The 15,389-nt window shown below is 41.3% G+C and overlaps 2 protein-coding genes across 5 annotated transcripts; both read left to right on the top strand.

The window, feature by feature from the left end:
* The first annotated feature begins 1,118 nt into the window (after positions 1 to 1,118).
* Prelid3b (PRELI domain containing 3B) lies at positions 1,119 to 11,165 on the top strand. Of its 4 annotated transcripts, none has more exons than XM_027946390.2 (6): positions 1,457 to 1,649; positions 5,508 to 5,676; positions 6,854 to 6,943; positions 7,514 to 7,584; positions 7,720 to 7,822; positions 9,139 to 11,165. In XM_027946390.2, exons 1-6 carry the CDS (start codon positions 1,618 to 1,620, stop codon positions 9,256 to 9,258), a joined length of 585 nt encoding a protein of 194 aa, XP_027802191.1. In that variant the 5' UTR covers positions 1,457 to 1,617; the 3' UTR covers positions 9,259 to 11,165. The 4 variants fall into 4 exon arrangements, with proteins under 4 accessions (XP_071465059.1, XP_027802191.1, XP_071465057.1 ...); XM_071608956.1 differs by lacking the exon at positions 1,457 to 1,649 and adding an exon at positions 2,881 to 2,969; XM_071608957.1 differs by lacking the exon at positions 1,457 to 1,649 and adding an exon at positions 3,005 to 3,104.
* A 334-nt stretch (positions 11,166 to 11,499) lies between these two features.
* On the top strand, positions 11,500 to 14,841 carry Atp5f1e (ATP synthase F1 subunit epsilon). The gene is made up of 3 exons (XM_027946391.2): positions 11,500 to 11,639; positions 13,190 to 13,316; positions 14,688 to 14,841. Exons 1-2 carry the CDS (start codon positions 11,608 to 11,610, stop codon positions 13,311 to 13,313), a joined length of 156 nt encoding a protein of 51 aa, XP_027802192.1. The 5' UTR covers positions 11,500 to 11,607; the 3' UTR covers positions 13,314 to 13,316; positions 14,688 to 14,841.
* Positions 14,842 to 15,389: the final 548 nt, after the last annotated feature.

Below are 15,389 nucleotides of genomic sequence, written 5' to 3' on the forward strand. Positions count from 1 at the left end.
CCAATGTAAGAAATGGTGGTATCGTTTCCACCACAGAAAGAAAAGACATTTGGGTCCCAGACCTCCATCCTGCCATACCTTCATCCCCATCACTTCAGATGTAGTACGTAAAATCAATGGACTGATAAAATGTGTGTATGGGAGGGATAGAACAGGTGTCACTTAACTTTCATGACTCAAAAACAAATCTTGAAGGGGGGGGTGCAGAATAACATTCTCTAAAATAAATAAAATTGGGATGCTGGATGGCAAACAATCTCATGGAGCTCCAGGAATAGCAGGGACAGGCTGTTCTGTGCTGGTGGTTACTGAACCAGTGTTTTTAACTCCCAGTGACTTTAACTTCTCATCTTAATCAAGGCTAAGGCACTCTCCACAGTCCTTAACACATTACCTTCCCAAGAAAATCACTCTCAGTACTGTAGGGTTTGGGGCTTTTTTAATCCTAGGTACCACAAATTGAACTTAGCAACTACCCAACCATATTATTTCCTTCTTGTCTAATGTAACTTTTCTGTTGTTTTTTTATATGTATTATATATGTTTCTGTTGTTGTTTTATATATATAAAATTTTTTTTAATTATCCACCTTCTTAAATTAACCTTTTGTTTTTAACAATCAAGCAAGCCAGGAACAAGAACATGGCAGTACTTTATAGCCTAGCTTTAAAAAAAAAAAAAAACAGGTGTAAAGGTTGCCCTCCACAATCATCATTTCAAATGGTAAGTTGTCCTTTTGGAAGATACAAGGTTGTGTGTGGTCACTGGGGGTCTCAGGGCTGGGAAGATTCCTCCTGAAAAGTAAGCCTGAAAGTTCCTCCCCAGGGCAAGGCTCACCTTGAACGCAACCATAAGCCACCCCCTCAGGCCCCTCACTTCTTAGTCATTGCTTTAAGCCACAAATGACTAGTTAAGTATGTACAATGAACCCTTGCACAAGTCTGCCAAGAGCCTCGTGGAAGTCAAACTGATACGCTAGACGATTTCGTTAATTCATCCCAAAAGCAATTATCACCCTTTCCAATGATCAATGAGCCCTTCCTAGGAGGGTACCGAGACTCATCACCCAGCAAGAGAAGCATTCAAAGGCTCCCTCCCAATGGGAGTAAAACAGGATGACCTCAGGGTGACAAGAGCCTGCCTGTGGGCGGGCTTGCTGATGCAGGTGGAGGGGCGCAATGACACCACCCGACGGCCACGCGTGTCATCCCCATCGCAGGCAGTTGGTACCCGCACCGTGGAGGACTGCGGGTTGGCTACAGGACTTCGGTGGGCACGCCAAGAAGAGAGGACGAGGTCGCCGTGACGAACCGCGCCTGCGCAGCACAGCCACTGCCGAGCGCTCGCCGCCAGCCCTGCGCCTGCGCGACGCACCCCCAGGGGGCGGGGCCCGGTTGCGCCGGCACGCAGCGCCCTCAGGGGGCGGAGCCCGGTTGCGCTGCGCGGCGCTGAGGCTTGGCCTGGCCGGGATAGGGCGCGGGGCCGCGCGTCGGGACGTCCTCGCGCCGGGCCCGACGGCGCCTGCGCGCTTTGCGGCCGCCGGGTGCGGGTGGGGCGGGTTAGTGTGGCCTCATTGTCCCCTAGAGTCTCCCGGACAGGACCCAGGCCACCGGCATCATGAAGATCTGGACCTCGGAGCACGTCTTCGAGTAAGTTCGGGCGGGCGCGGAGGCCCCTGGGGAGCGACGAGCCGTGCCCGCGGGCGGGGCAAGGTCACGACCCCAGCCCCCAGGCCCCGCCCCGCCGTCTCGGCCGTCGGGGGCTCGAGGGCCTGCGCCGTCGGTGCGCTGGCCACAACGTGCCGTCGGGTGACCAGGCACCCTCGTGCCAGGCCCTGGGCGCACGGCCTAGCGCTCTGAGGCGGAAGTGGGAGATGTGGCCCCTCTGTGGTCTGCCGGGCTGGCAATAGCCAGACCCCAAGCGCCTTCAGACCCGCTGTGCTTGTCCTGAACTTGCAGCAGCGGAGAGGCCTTACAGTAGCGCCAGGTGAGGCCTGCAGTCACCTCTGCACGCCCCACACCGAAGAACCACCGGCATAAGCAGCTGTGCGCTGTTTTCCTAAATAAGTGGTCAGGGCGTTATTCTAGGGCTCTGTTGACTGATCTGCCCCTCGCGCTGGTGTGAAAAGCCACCTTGCCTTGGACATTGTGGTGATTTGTAGACTGTCCGCTCTCCTCCACTCATCTTGCTGCTATTGCCACACCGTTTTCATTATTGTAACTTTGTGGTGTTGTCTGATTTAGACATTCGAGTCTGTGAGTGTTTCTGAGGGCAATTTTAAAAGAAGTCAACACTTTTACACGGTGAATCAGGCCCATCGGAACGCCTGTTTATGCAGAAAGAACAGAATGTTAGAACCAGACGGAAGCTTTCTTTTCTCCCTGAAGTTTAGAACCCACTTGTGTGAGGAGGAAAGACAGACCACGGTTTTTATATTGTAGTCTTTATAGTATTCTTGAACCTGGCCATGTCCTCTAGTCCACTCAGCCTCAGGGTGCTTGCCCAAGTTGGAATGCTTCAGAAGTGCTTGGTACTGAGTCTGGCTTTCAGAACTCCCTTCTCCCTGGTCCTCCCTAAACTTCTCCTCACCTTGTCCCAGTTCCTATCTCCACTCCTGTCCTCTTTCTCAACATCTTCCTCACATTTTCCCTATTCGTGTAAATGTTGAGTGAGATTCAATTGTTGGCCTGCCTGTCTTCCATTTCATTAGTAAGATTGTACTCTTTCTCTTTTTGTCGCAGACCTCTTAAAGATTCGATGAAAGTTCTTGGACCTACCTTCTAGAAGATAGGCATACTCAAATAAATGCTCTCCATGTTCCAGGAGGAGGAGCAGCAAGCAGCTCTGCTCTGCCTCTTCTCCAAATAGTCTGAGCTGCTCAGTCAAGGTGCCAGCTGATACACGTTCATGGCGACCAGATCTGTACCTTGATCTCCAGCCTTTCAGGAACTTCCCATTGTTATTTTCAGGTGTCTGCCATTGCCTACTGTCCAGCACCTCTTCAGACTCAACATTCCTGAAGTCCAAATCAAAATTTCCTCTCACAAATCTTACCATTTTCATGTGTCCCATCTTCAGGATGTTGCTGTCACACCCACACCCAGGTTCTCATTCTATGCCTTACCCATCCTTGATTTTCCAGCACTTCCTCTTGAGGTCTAGCTTATGGTTGATGTTCAGTTGATGACTTCAACATGGAAGAATGCCTAGTATGTGCTAGGCACTGCTCTTTGGACTGGTTACATTGTAAATAGATCAAGATACTGTTGCCCCAATGGAGTTAACAATGTCCCCACCTTTTTTTATTTTTTTATTTTATTTTATTTTATTTGGGGGGGGGGGGGGTATAGGGAATTGAACCCAGGGGTGCTTAACCAGTGATCCACATTCCCAACCTTTTCTATTTTTTTTTTTGTTTGTTTCATATATCATATATATTTTTTCTATCTTATTTTCTAAATTGCTTAGGGCCACACTAAATTGCTAGGGCTGGCCTCAAACTGGTATATTCCTTAGTCTCCTAATCACTAAGATTACAGGTGTGCTCTACCACACCCACCTCATTTTATAGGTGAAGAAATTGAATAGGACTCTAAGCCACCACTAGGTTCCCTTGACTCCATTTTGGTGCTATATTTGAATGTCTTTTAGTATTAGATCTTTTTCACATAATTATGTTAATACAGTTAAAACAATTGTTGGAAGATTGTAATATGCAACCTTTATAAAGTTTCAGCAACTTTGTTTCATAAAGCAATCTTAGTTTGAGCTATGTCAACATCGATGTTTTCAAGTTGGCTAAGAGCACAGAGATGGGCAAAATTACAAATAATGCATTACCACCCTGAAGCCATGGAGTTATTAATTTTTTAGAGAGGGTGGGAGGAAGAGATAAGCACATGGAAGCCAGCTCACCATGGTATATGACTAGATGGACAGGGAAAGTGTTCATCTGATTTTCATTTTAGATAGTTGCCTTGGTGATAATCAGAGTGCTTGGCCTATATCACTTCCATTTCTGGGGCCTGTTTAGATTTATGAAGCTGTTCCACTTACATATCTGCATTGATTACTGAATAAGGCTTGAGATTAAAAACAGAGTGAGCTTAATTTATGCAATATTATAGAGAAAATGAAAACATTAAAAAGCATGTCACTGATTGTCCAGGGTTCTGAGAAATCAATGGAGTTGAGGTTTCCTGTCTGTTAACAAGATGTAGTTTTCAGTCTTGAGGTCTCTGAAATGAATTTTTTACCTGTTTTACTTTTAGAAAAATAAGAAGTAATGCTGGGTGATTTATATCAGTCAAGTATGACTTGAAACATCATCTCCAGATCTTGTCTTTTTCCTTCAAACTAAGGAGACTAAAGCACAGATAGATTGGGATTGGCATCGGTCAAGCAGGTGGTCCAGACTACCTTCAGTACTAATGGTAGTTGACACAGACTTTTTGTAAGAGGGACATCTAGAGTAGCTAATTCACAGAAGTTTGTAAAGAGCTAATATATATCACATTTTGAGTCACTGAAGCACCTGTGCCTTTTCAAGAAAATAAAGACTCTGCACGTTCTCAAATGACATGGTATTGTTAACTACTTCAGTCCTAAGTGATAAGAACTGCCTATTATGTTAAGAGAGATTATTAGAAAATAGCATATTGGGGGCCAGAAGAACATTTTATAGTATTGAGTGACCTTTTCAAAACAGAAATCAGAATCACTTCTTTGAGGAAAATAATGGATATTGACTGGAGGGGACACTGTTTTATATTAACGTAGAGAAATTTTTCATAATTAAATCAATAAAGTTTTGGATCTTCTGTAATTCCTATAAGAATTTACAGTGCCTACGTTCTTTTACTCTTATAACTTCATGGAATTGTGGTCAAACAAAAGAATAAATGGTTTAATGACTAGTTTTAGCCATGCATGTTAGAAGTGCACACCTGTAATCCCCAGCTCCTCAGGAGGCTTAGGCAGCACGATTGCAAATTCAAAGCCAACCTGGGCCACTTTGCAAGACCCTGTTTCAAAATAAAAAATTATAAGGGCTGGGGATGGAGCTCAGTGGTAGAACACTCCTGGGTTCAATCCTCAGTACCACAAAAGGGTGGGAAGAGGCTGGTTTTGCTACTTGTTTGAGAACATAATTTTTAAATACATTTTTTATGAATTAGTGGTTCTTCCTAGAAACAATTTACATGTGAAAGTGGATAATTGTAAATAGAAAAGATAAGAAACTACACTTTAATTCTCTGTAGATAATTTGATATTTATAGACATCAATTATATTTATATAGCCTGTGTTCTAGAAAAATACCAAATTCTGTTCACATTAAAAATGTAGATCAAGCTCCCAAAATCATCATTCAGTCAGTGTTCAAAAAATAATTGTCCCTAGGTAAACTAATTAGATTTCCAATATAAAGAGTGATTTGATAAGTTATAAAAATTGTTTAATTATCATGCATATTTTTAATCGTTTGATTTTGGATTTGTGTTGGCAGCCACCCATGGGAAACTGTTACAACAGCTGCAATGCAGAAATACCCAAACCCTATGAACCCGAGTGTGGTTGGAGTTGATGTGCTGGACAGGCATATAGATCCCTCTGGAAAGCTGCACAGCCACAGACTTCTTAGCACAGAGTGGGGACTGCCTTCCATCGTGAAATCTGTAAGTGTGCCCGATCCCCGAGAAGTGTGCCTGCAGTGCAGAAGTTTCCTAAAACACATTATAATTTCAAATAGGTTGTGGGAGCAGATTCTGAATATCATTTTTGCATCAGTTCAAATTGTATTATAATAAACTTGAGTTATGAGTGTATAATGAATTGGAAATATTATTACAGTCTTCATGAAGGCGCCCGATAGAACCTTCTGAAGGGAACCAGCTGATGCTGTATAACCTAAAAGGAGTTTATTCTGTTCTTTCTGCTTTTGCCAGCAACTTGAGACCAATAAAATGTAGATATAATGGTCCAGTCATGACTGTTAGGTGACAGTTGCTGTGGTTAATAATAGGCTGTTCACATTAAGGAGAGTGTTCTAGGACTTAGCATTGCCATATTTGTGCCATAGCCTGGTACTCCTTCCTGTACAGTGGAAACAGTTCTAGTCAGTTACAAAAGAGTAGCTTTAGTGATGCACTTTAAGCAGCAAGAAATTAGAATGCCATTTTATCACAGTGTGAGAAAACTGATGTGGCAAATGGAGCCGGTTTTCTGTAGAGGGTCTGTCTTCACAGAAGGCAGGTCTACTCAGAAATCTTAAGTATACATTTTTCATCAGGAATATACTCATCCCCTATATACAAACCACAGCATTAGGTGACAGGGACACAGAAGTGAACAAGAACAAGAAGCAGGCCTGGGGGGTCAAGCGCAGGAAGTAGCCCTGGTGCTGCTGGGATCTTCCACAGCAAGATGGTCGTTTTGTATCTGGAGCATGAAGCTGTGGGACCTTTCCCATGGAACACTTAAGGAGATACTGACAGGTTCTGGGGCTCTCCCTCTTCTAGATGCCGTGTTGCCCCAAATCTTCTGATTTCTGTATTTTGTTTGCTCACCTTGGCGGTTTTGGTGGCATGCCTTAGATTGCATGCACTCTCTTAGGCTGGTTCCTGGCTGCCTTTAGGAAAGGTTTTGGGGTATAGCAGTCTTGTCTCATCTGTAATGTGTGAGTTATTGTTGCCCTCCAACAGTTCTTCTTTCTGACCTTTGTTACCTCCTGTTTTTTCAGAACAGATTTTGGGTTAAGCTATTGTAACACATTTATACAATCAAATAAAATATTGATACACTCAGTAAGAAATCCTTCCTCCTCTGATTACTAATTCTGAATGTTTTTCTTAGCTTATTGGTTCAGCAAGAACCAAAACATATGTGCAAGAACATTCTGTAGTTGATCCTGTAGAGAAAACAATGGAACTTAAATCGACTAATGTAAGTCTTGGCTCTCTTTTGTTTTAATTTTGAACTGTTTGGCTTAATTTTTTGTTGTATAGTTGATACCAGATGGATGTGTGCAGAAAGTCAGTACTTGGGAGCTGAGGTCAGCACTGCTCAGCTTTGCAGCCTTGTTGCTCTAAAGGTCCCACCTCTTTTTAGGAGCTACCATTCAATAAAGTGAATGCAGGATCATGTGCATATTATTATTATACTTTTCTTAATTTTAAAAAATAAAAAGTAGACAGCAAACAGTGAAATTTAAGTTGTATTCATAGAAAAATATCAAAGTTTATTTGTGTTTGGCTTTTTATTGTTTTGTATATTTAGCTAGTAAGATTTTGGTTTGTGTTTTGATTTGGGAAATATTTTTAATCTTTGTTTCCAAAATGATTTACTTTTTTATTAAATATTTTTTAAAATTGTTGATGAACCTTTATTTTACTTATTTATATGTGTTGCTGAGAACCAAGGCACTGGTGTCCCTCACATGCTAGGCAAGCGTTCTACCACTGAGCTACAATTACCCCAGCCCCATGATTTGCTTTTTATCCCCTTGTTCTATAGATTTCCTTTACAAATATGGTTTCAGTGGATGAGAGACTTATCTACAAACCACATCCTCAAGACCCAGAAAAGTAAGTAAAAATATTTTTGACCAACATACTTTACAAGGAGTTTGGGTTTGTTTGTTTGTTTGTTTTTTAATTTACTAAATCTTTTTAAAGAGGGCAAGTTGGGTCATCTCACACTGTGCATGTGTTTTGTGGCAGGACTATTTTGACTCAGGAAGCCATCATCTCTGTACAGGGAGTCAGCCTTAGCAGTTACCTGGAAGGACTGATGGCGACCACAATATCTTCTAATGCTAGTAAAGTAAGTAGACTGCTACTCAATGCTTGATGTCCCTGGGTTCATTTCTAGAAGACCTTAAGCTGAATTTATTTGTCCTTGTAAGCTGACTCTCAGCCACTTTGTAGTCAGAAGCCAGACAGTCAGGTTTCTGGAGTCTAGTGTGCCTGGGTTTACATGGCAGGTTCTATCCAACCTTTCAACCTTGAGCAATCAAGTGAACTTTTCTGTGCCTCAGTTTCCTATCTAGGAAGTGGAGATTGCCCATCTTACAGGGTTGGCATGTGGTAAATGAGATAACATATGGAGCGTGTGTGGCCTAAGGCCCAGCACATAGAAGTGCTTAATGATGTGTAGCTGTGTGCAGTTTAACTGCTGTCCCACAACTGTTCTTTCTTATCATCGCCTTCATCAGTCTTTGATGTTTGCCTTCTAATCCATGAGATATAGTTAACACTACATACATATTATATGTGTTTTAGATATAAAAGAGTTCAGTTTTTTCCATCACCTTCAAGAACCAAGTTTTGCCCCATCAAGAATCGCTCTCATTCAGAGTGCATTGTTTAAAAAAAAGTAAATTTTGGGAAAGAGTTGATAATGCACTGTTCTTTAACACGTTTAATATAGTCATGCAGCAGTCAGAGGTACTCAGAGACTTTCTCTGTGCCAGGCGGAATACTAGGCTGGACTGGGGATAACAGCAGGGAGCAAAGCAAATGTGGTCCCTGCCCTCACTGAGTTAAGCAGAAGGCAGTGTGAATCTCACAACACACATTTAGGAAAGGGAGAATAAGGACAGGCAGGAGAGTGTGTAGTGATGGATATTTCTGCCAAGCGCTGAATGGAGGTGGATTGTGGGATAAGCCGGGAAGAGCACTGGGGTGGAGGAACTGTGTGTGCATAGGCCCTGACAAAGGAATCATGATATGTTCCTCCTTCCATTCTTTAAGGAATTTTGTAGAGCACCAGGCAGGAAGGGGTGAGGACGGAGTTAAGAACCAGATCCTTCAGGGTGTGGTACAAGACTTTAATCTAAAATTTAGATATGAAAAAGGGTTTGACCACTCTGACTATGAAATGCATAAAACATGCTGTCATTTAATTGTAGATTATTTTGAGAACATCTTTTGCATACAAAATAAAAATCAGTTTATGGGTCAAGCCAGTTGCTCAAGGCATTTGATATTTGGTAAATAATATTTGAAAAAAGAAAGCAAGAACAAAAACAATCTGTCCTTTTGGAGCTTAGTTATGCTCTTAACACTCCTTGTTACTTCCTGTTGTACATACCTTTGCTGTCACTCAGTAACACTAAATGTGTTGGATTTTTTTTTAAGGGCCGAGAAGCAATGGAATGGGTAATACATAAATTAAATGCTGAGATTGAAGAGTTGACGGCTTCAGCAAGAGGAAGCATAAGGACACCAATGGCGGCGGCGGCATTTGTAGAAAAATGATAAAGTCAGTATAGAATATCAAATCCCCAGGTCTCTCCAAGCAGACAGTGTATTTATTTGTTATTTAAAAGTACAACTGTATTTTAGGTAGAATTTTTTTCTAATAATCTGGAGTAAGGCTGTGTGACTTTTGATCAAAACAAAAAGATACAGGACTTTTAAAATCCAAGGGATCATCTGAGGTTATTGTGGCTTGAAATGACTAATTTCTAGGGTTCTAGTATTTATGTGAAATTTAACAATTTTTTTTTTTTAAAGTACTCCGGAGAAATAGGTATTGACATTGAGTCTCCTTAAAATAGAATTTTAACACTTTTCAGGCATTGGAACTGTACCTGACTTTGGACCAACCCCAGAGCCAAGCAAGCAGAGCCTCTCCTCATACACACACATTCACTTTGCTAAAACAGACTAGCACGCCCTGCATGGGGGAACTGACTCATTAAAATAAGAATTTGTGTAGTTTTAAAAGACATTAAATTGTATAAAATAACTTGCTCTGCTAAAAGCCAGTGTTTTGATTTGGTATTTAAATGATGTTTTTGGAGTAAAAATCATCACTAAGTCTAATATATGACTCCAACATAAATAATATTGTATTATAGAGTACTGTGTTGATTTGCCAAAGTTTTGTAACTTAGTAAAGGTATTACCTTCCTTGGACTTGTACTTTATGATTTAGCATGCTGTACCGTGGGCTGGTTATGTTAACTAAAAAAATAAAGTCATTACCTGAGTTTCGCAGCACTCTTAAACAGAACACTTAAACAGAACAGCTGTTCACATCTTTTAGCATTTCACATTTGCCTAACTTATAAATTGCCATGTGTCAAAATCATGGTTTTGTAATTGCTAAGGCATGATATGTCAGGTTATTTGAATATAATTACTTTTTGAGGTAATTGTGACCACAAAACATCTTTTTTACATGAAAAGCTGTACATCATTTGAAATTACTCAAATGATGTCTTGATGTGAGGCATAAATCCCAGGTACTTAATGTTTTTAATAATATGGTGCCACTGTGGGGGTGTGGGGGCGTTTGGGGAGAAAAAAGAATAATGAAAGGTGGGGACAGAGTGGCCCAAACTAACCACTGAGCCAATTACACTGCAGGTTTTATTAATGGGATGTCCTTATTTTTGATGCCAGAGGGTGGCTGAAAAAGTGAAAAACAATCCAATAAATGTATTTTGTTTAATATTTTGTAGCAAGCAGTTTGAATCACTAAATGATATCTTTGATACTTGCAGTTGTTGCATACAAAATATTTTGTTAAAAGGTGATGAGCTCTTGCCTTTATTTTACAGTGCTTAATGAGATCACCTTCTATAAAGAGACCAGTTAATATGTGTACATAAAACGACAGAAAGATACCAAACTTTTTAAAATTATGTTTTTCTATTGAAAATACTGTTTAGCTAAAGAATTCTTAGGATATTTGTAAAAGCAAGTTAAATCCGATAAGGTTTCTGATTATGTTTTTTTGTAACCGGAGATGGTTTTTACAACTGAAATAACATTTCAGCTAAAGAAAACATTGCTAAATATTAATGTTTCACAAAAAGTGACTTGTATAATTTCTGTTATACTTTTTCTGAAAAAAAAGATGTAATTTCCTAATGGAAAACAAATTTTTAAAATCTTTATTTTATCCTTCGTTTGGTTTTTTTTTTTATTTTGATCTAATGATAAAATCCTATTTTCATTTTCCAATACAGTTAGTTTCATCTTTTTAAATAGCTGATAATTTGTTGATTTTGTTAAAATATAATCACAGCCAGCAAATTCATTGAAGAGGACTGAATTAAATAAAGTATTGATGACTGCAACTCCTGAACTCTTGAGCATCTCATAAAAAAATGAAAGAAATTAAAAACTTTTTATTAATAAAATCTTTCTCTGGACTGTGGTGTTTTTCTTGATTATAACGTGTTTTTCGTGGTTGAAGGTGAAGAGCAACTCCTTGAAGGCCAGCACACCGGCACCGAACTAACGGGTCGCACCCGGCTTTGCTCGGTACCTACGACCACAACCGGTTCCTCGCGCCCCGGGCGGGGCTCGGCGCGGTCTCGCTGTCCACCGCCCGCGGGAGCCAATGGGCCAGGCGCAGCCGGTCAGCCCGCCCGGGGATTGGCACCCGCAGCCCGGGCCGCGCGCCCTCATTGGCTCCAGAAGGCAGAGGGGCTTCCGCGGTGGGGCTGCGGAGGCTGGGCTATATGCGGTGATTGGCAGGTCCGCTCGCCCCGCCCCTTCCGCTTCTCAGGCCTGACCTTCCTGCCGCCCGTAGCTGAGCCGCTACTGCCGCGTTTTCGCGATTCGACCCGACGCGCCCCCTCTCGCGACATCATGGTGGCGTACTGGCGACAGGCTGGACTCAGGTAGGCCCGGGCCTCTGGAGGGAAGCGCACGGGCCCGGCGCCAGAGTCGCGGCGGGGGTAGCCGGCGCGTGGCCTGGCCCTCCCCACCGGCCTCCGGGCCTCGGCGCCGCCGCCAAGATGGCGTCGCTGTGGACAAGGGCTGCCGGCCTACAGGCCCCGGAGGATGCGGACGCCGGGGGGCGGGCCCGGCGCGGGCAGTGCACCCTAGTGCATCGGCTGCACACACGGACAGCCCAGCAGCATGCCCTCTTGTGTTACCCCTTGACCTCGGTGTCCTTGTGGAAAAGGGTGGAAGCCCCCTCTGAGTTGTTCAGACCTGCAAAGCACAGTGGTGGCCTGGGGGGGGGGGGGGGGGGGTTCAAGTGTGCAGCTGCCGCCCCGTGTGCAGTGGGAACCTGTGGTCCTAGTGACACACCTTGCGAGTTGGCTAGATTTGAGTAGTGGTAACTTCCCCAACTACTGAGTAGCCCGAGTTCCCTGACGTGCTAAGGTCAAGTAAAGTATGATGAACTTGAAAAACAATAACAAACCATTTATTAAACCACCTACTATGTGATCCAAGGTTTTTCACACTTTGTACCACCCAGACCCTTTCAGGGCAGGTATTATTATTCTTTTATTCTATTGTTTTTACAGGTGAATAAACAAGCTGACAAGGGCTGAGCAGCCTGCAAGTCACCCAGTTAGTAGGAGTAGAAGCAGGAATTGGAACTCTTTACCTCTGACTCCTAAAAACAAGTTCTAAGACATGAGCAGTAGCTACCACCATCCACTTCCTGTTTTCAAACAAAGTGTGAAAAGTGACCAGCATCTTTTGGGAAAATAAGATGTTGCTAGAAATCCAGCTACCAAACAGGGAGCAGATATTTAGATATTCTGCTAGAATTGATGGTGTTCTCTGAGGACTTTTCGTAATTTAGAAACCTTGATTAGGAGATATTTTCAATGACAGGCTTGTGAGAAACAGTCTAGTATTCTCAGGAAAGCCTTTAAATATTTATCAGAGAAAGAGCTGTTTGGGTTCAAGATAGTTTTTTTCTCTGTTAATTATAAATACCTTATCTTGTAAGAATAATACAGTTAAACAGGTTTTAAGTAAAATGGGAAAATCATTTGTGTTGTATCCTCCAAAAACATTTTGGTCTGATTTTTGGTTGTTTGTTTGCAAGTCAAACAGCCTACAAGTCACCCAGTTAGTAGAAGTAGAAGCAAGCATTGGAACTCTGACTCCTAAAAACAGGTTCTAAGACATGAGTGTCACCCCTTCCCCCGTGTTGTGGGATTTTTTTTTTTTTTTAATATTTATGCCCCTTTTACTGTAAGTTAAAATCATGATCATTGAACCAAAAAAAATCAGTTGCTCTTTTGGCACATTTCTTTCTCTTTGTGTGTGTGTAGAGGTTTCCTTTGAAATTAGTTTTAAATCCAATTCTGCAATAATGTCCGACTAAACCAAAATTAAAAGTTTAGGAAAGAAACCAAAAACACAGTAACACAGCTGTCTGGCAGGATTATTGATAATTAACATATCTTCTCTCATTTTCTCCCAGCTACATCCGATACTCTCAGATCTGTGCAAAAGCAGTGAGGGATGCACTGAAGGCAGAATTCAAAGCAAATGCCGAGAAGACTTCTGGCAGCAGCATAAAAATTGTGAAAGTAAAAAAGGAATAATCAGTAAGTTATGGATTTATTTAAAAGAAGAGTTGCATCTTAAATTTTTAGAGCCACATAAAAATCAAACTAATTCTAGTTCGGGCTTCTGTTCATTTTTTTAGTCAGCGCATTTCAAAGTTAGTTATTGGAGTAATAATTTAAAATATATAGGGTGTAGAAGTACTGTGGCATGATAAAAGGATGTCCTTTTGGGCCCTGACAAGCAGAAGTAATTGGCATATTGATTTTCAGTTCATTTAGCAATGCTTAGGTAGAAAGCCATCTTATTTTAATTAAACCTGTTTCATTTGTCTGCACAAAATCAAATAATTTGGAGGATAAACTCCTCACTTTTCTAATTGCTATTGGAGTTATGTAACAGTTCAAGAGCATGAAAAATTACAGCTCTTTGCGTTTTTATTTCCCCCACATCTGCTAATGTCCTCACAAATCACCATTTCCTGAACATAAGGACTGCGAGTACAGCAAGGGTCCTGCTGTTTTACCGAGCAGTAAAATCTGCAAGACCCTGCAGTGAATACTGTTTTGCTGAATTTATTATGCTTTCAGACTGTTTGGTTCATTTTAGTTCTGCAAAGATGTTGGTGATGTAAAGTTTCATTCTTATGCAATAAAAAGACAGTTCTGTACAGTTGATAAGTTCAGGCGTTTGTACTCCAAACTATAAAAGTGATTTGATCTCTCAGCTACTTTCTTGACATTGTTATTTCAAAGATAAGGCAAATTATCAAAGCAGTGTTTTTCAGATTGAATTTTCTTGTTTTGCTTTTAAAAAGCTGCAGACACACTGTAGCATAGAAGTGTGGTAGACATTAACCCTTTGGCAACTCATGGATACAAGCAGTTTCACTTGATGGAGCTGTCTCCTCTAAGCACTTTTCATTCTCATTTTGAATTGGTAGATATTAAGAGTCTAGAAATGTGGTGTTTGAATTGAGTCCTTTTTTAGGGGCTGTCTAATCTCCTAAGTTCATAGGAGACCTAAGAATATCACTTAGTCTATACAGTAGTGCTGTGCCAGACACTGCATCTGACTCCTGTGACTTTGCTGTGTCTTTGGGGTCAATAAGTTCTGTTCAGCTCAGCAGTGAGGACCCTCTCCATCAGCACCAGGGATATTGATGTCTTTAAAAGGCAAAGTAGTTCCTTTCTTCCTAGGCAAGTGTTAGATTTATTTATTGGGGAGTGCCAGTTGGGTGAGGCCCTGCACTCTTAAAAGTTATCCAGGGATTGCACCTGCAAAGGGATTTGCAGCCACAGTTAAACATTGACGGTTCACTATGTGAAGGTCCTTTCTGATATTTGTGTTGGATGTTTAAGAAAAGATACAGAACTGGATGGCAACTGTTGCATTTTCTTTTTTCCTCCTAGACCCTGACTAAAGCTTGAAATGCTACATTTTCAAGGTGAAGAAGTATGGGCACATATTATGGCAAATTAAAATCATCTCACTTCATGAAAAAAAAAAAAACTGTCTTGTTCATAAATTGACAATGCCAATAAATTGATGTATGGCTCACTCTTATTGTTGGCTTTTGGTTTCTGTCAAACTTTTGTTTATAGAAACTGCACAAATACATGATAAGGGGAAAGGGCATATGTGATATTTAGTGACCAAAGAGATACAGAAAACACTTTTTAAATGTTGCAAAATAAAAGTTCTGTTTTTCATGACATTAATTGGTGATTGAAATTAGACATTGCCATTATAGCTCTGTTGTCCCTAATCTTTGAATTGCATAGTCACATCAGAATAATGGCTCCTCCGTTGTCAAGCAGGGTCTTCATCCTTTTGTCTAGACAGAAGTATCTCTAAGTGCCGCTTAGCCAGTAATGGAAATGAAAGTAATTACTGAAAGCATACATTAAAAGAACAAACACTAAATTGTAGCACTCATTTATTTATTGTGCACTTAAAACCTATACAGAACTGTTAATGTTACAATTTAATCACAAAATGCACTTCATATTGTTTTATAAATGAGTCTATATTTTAGTAGCATTTCTCATAGGAAATGAGGCAAAGCTGTTCAATACCTGCTTATTGAGATCCAATGGCCAGGCTAAAATTAA

Source organism: Marmota flaviventris, chromosome 2 (assembly GCF_047511675.1).
Source record: "Marmota flaviventris isolate mMarFla1 chromosome 2, mMarFla1.hap1, whole genome shotgun sequence".
In the NCBI taxonomy this organism is placed as follows: Eukaryota; Metazoa; Chordata; class Mammalia; order Rodentia; family Sciuridae; genus Marmota; species Marmota flaviventris.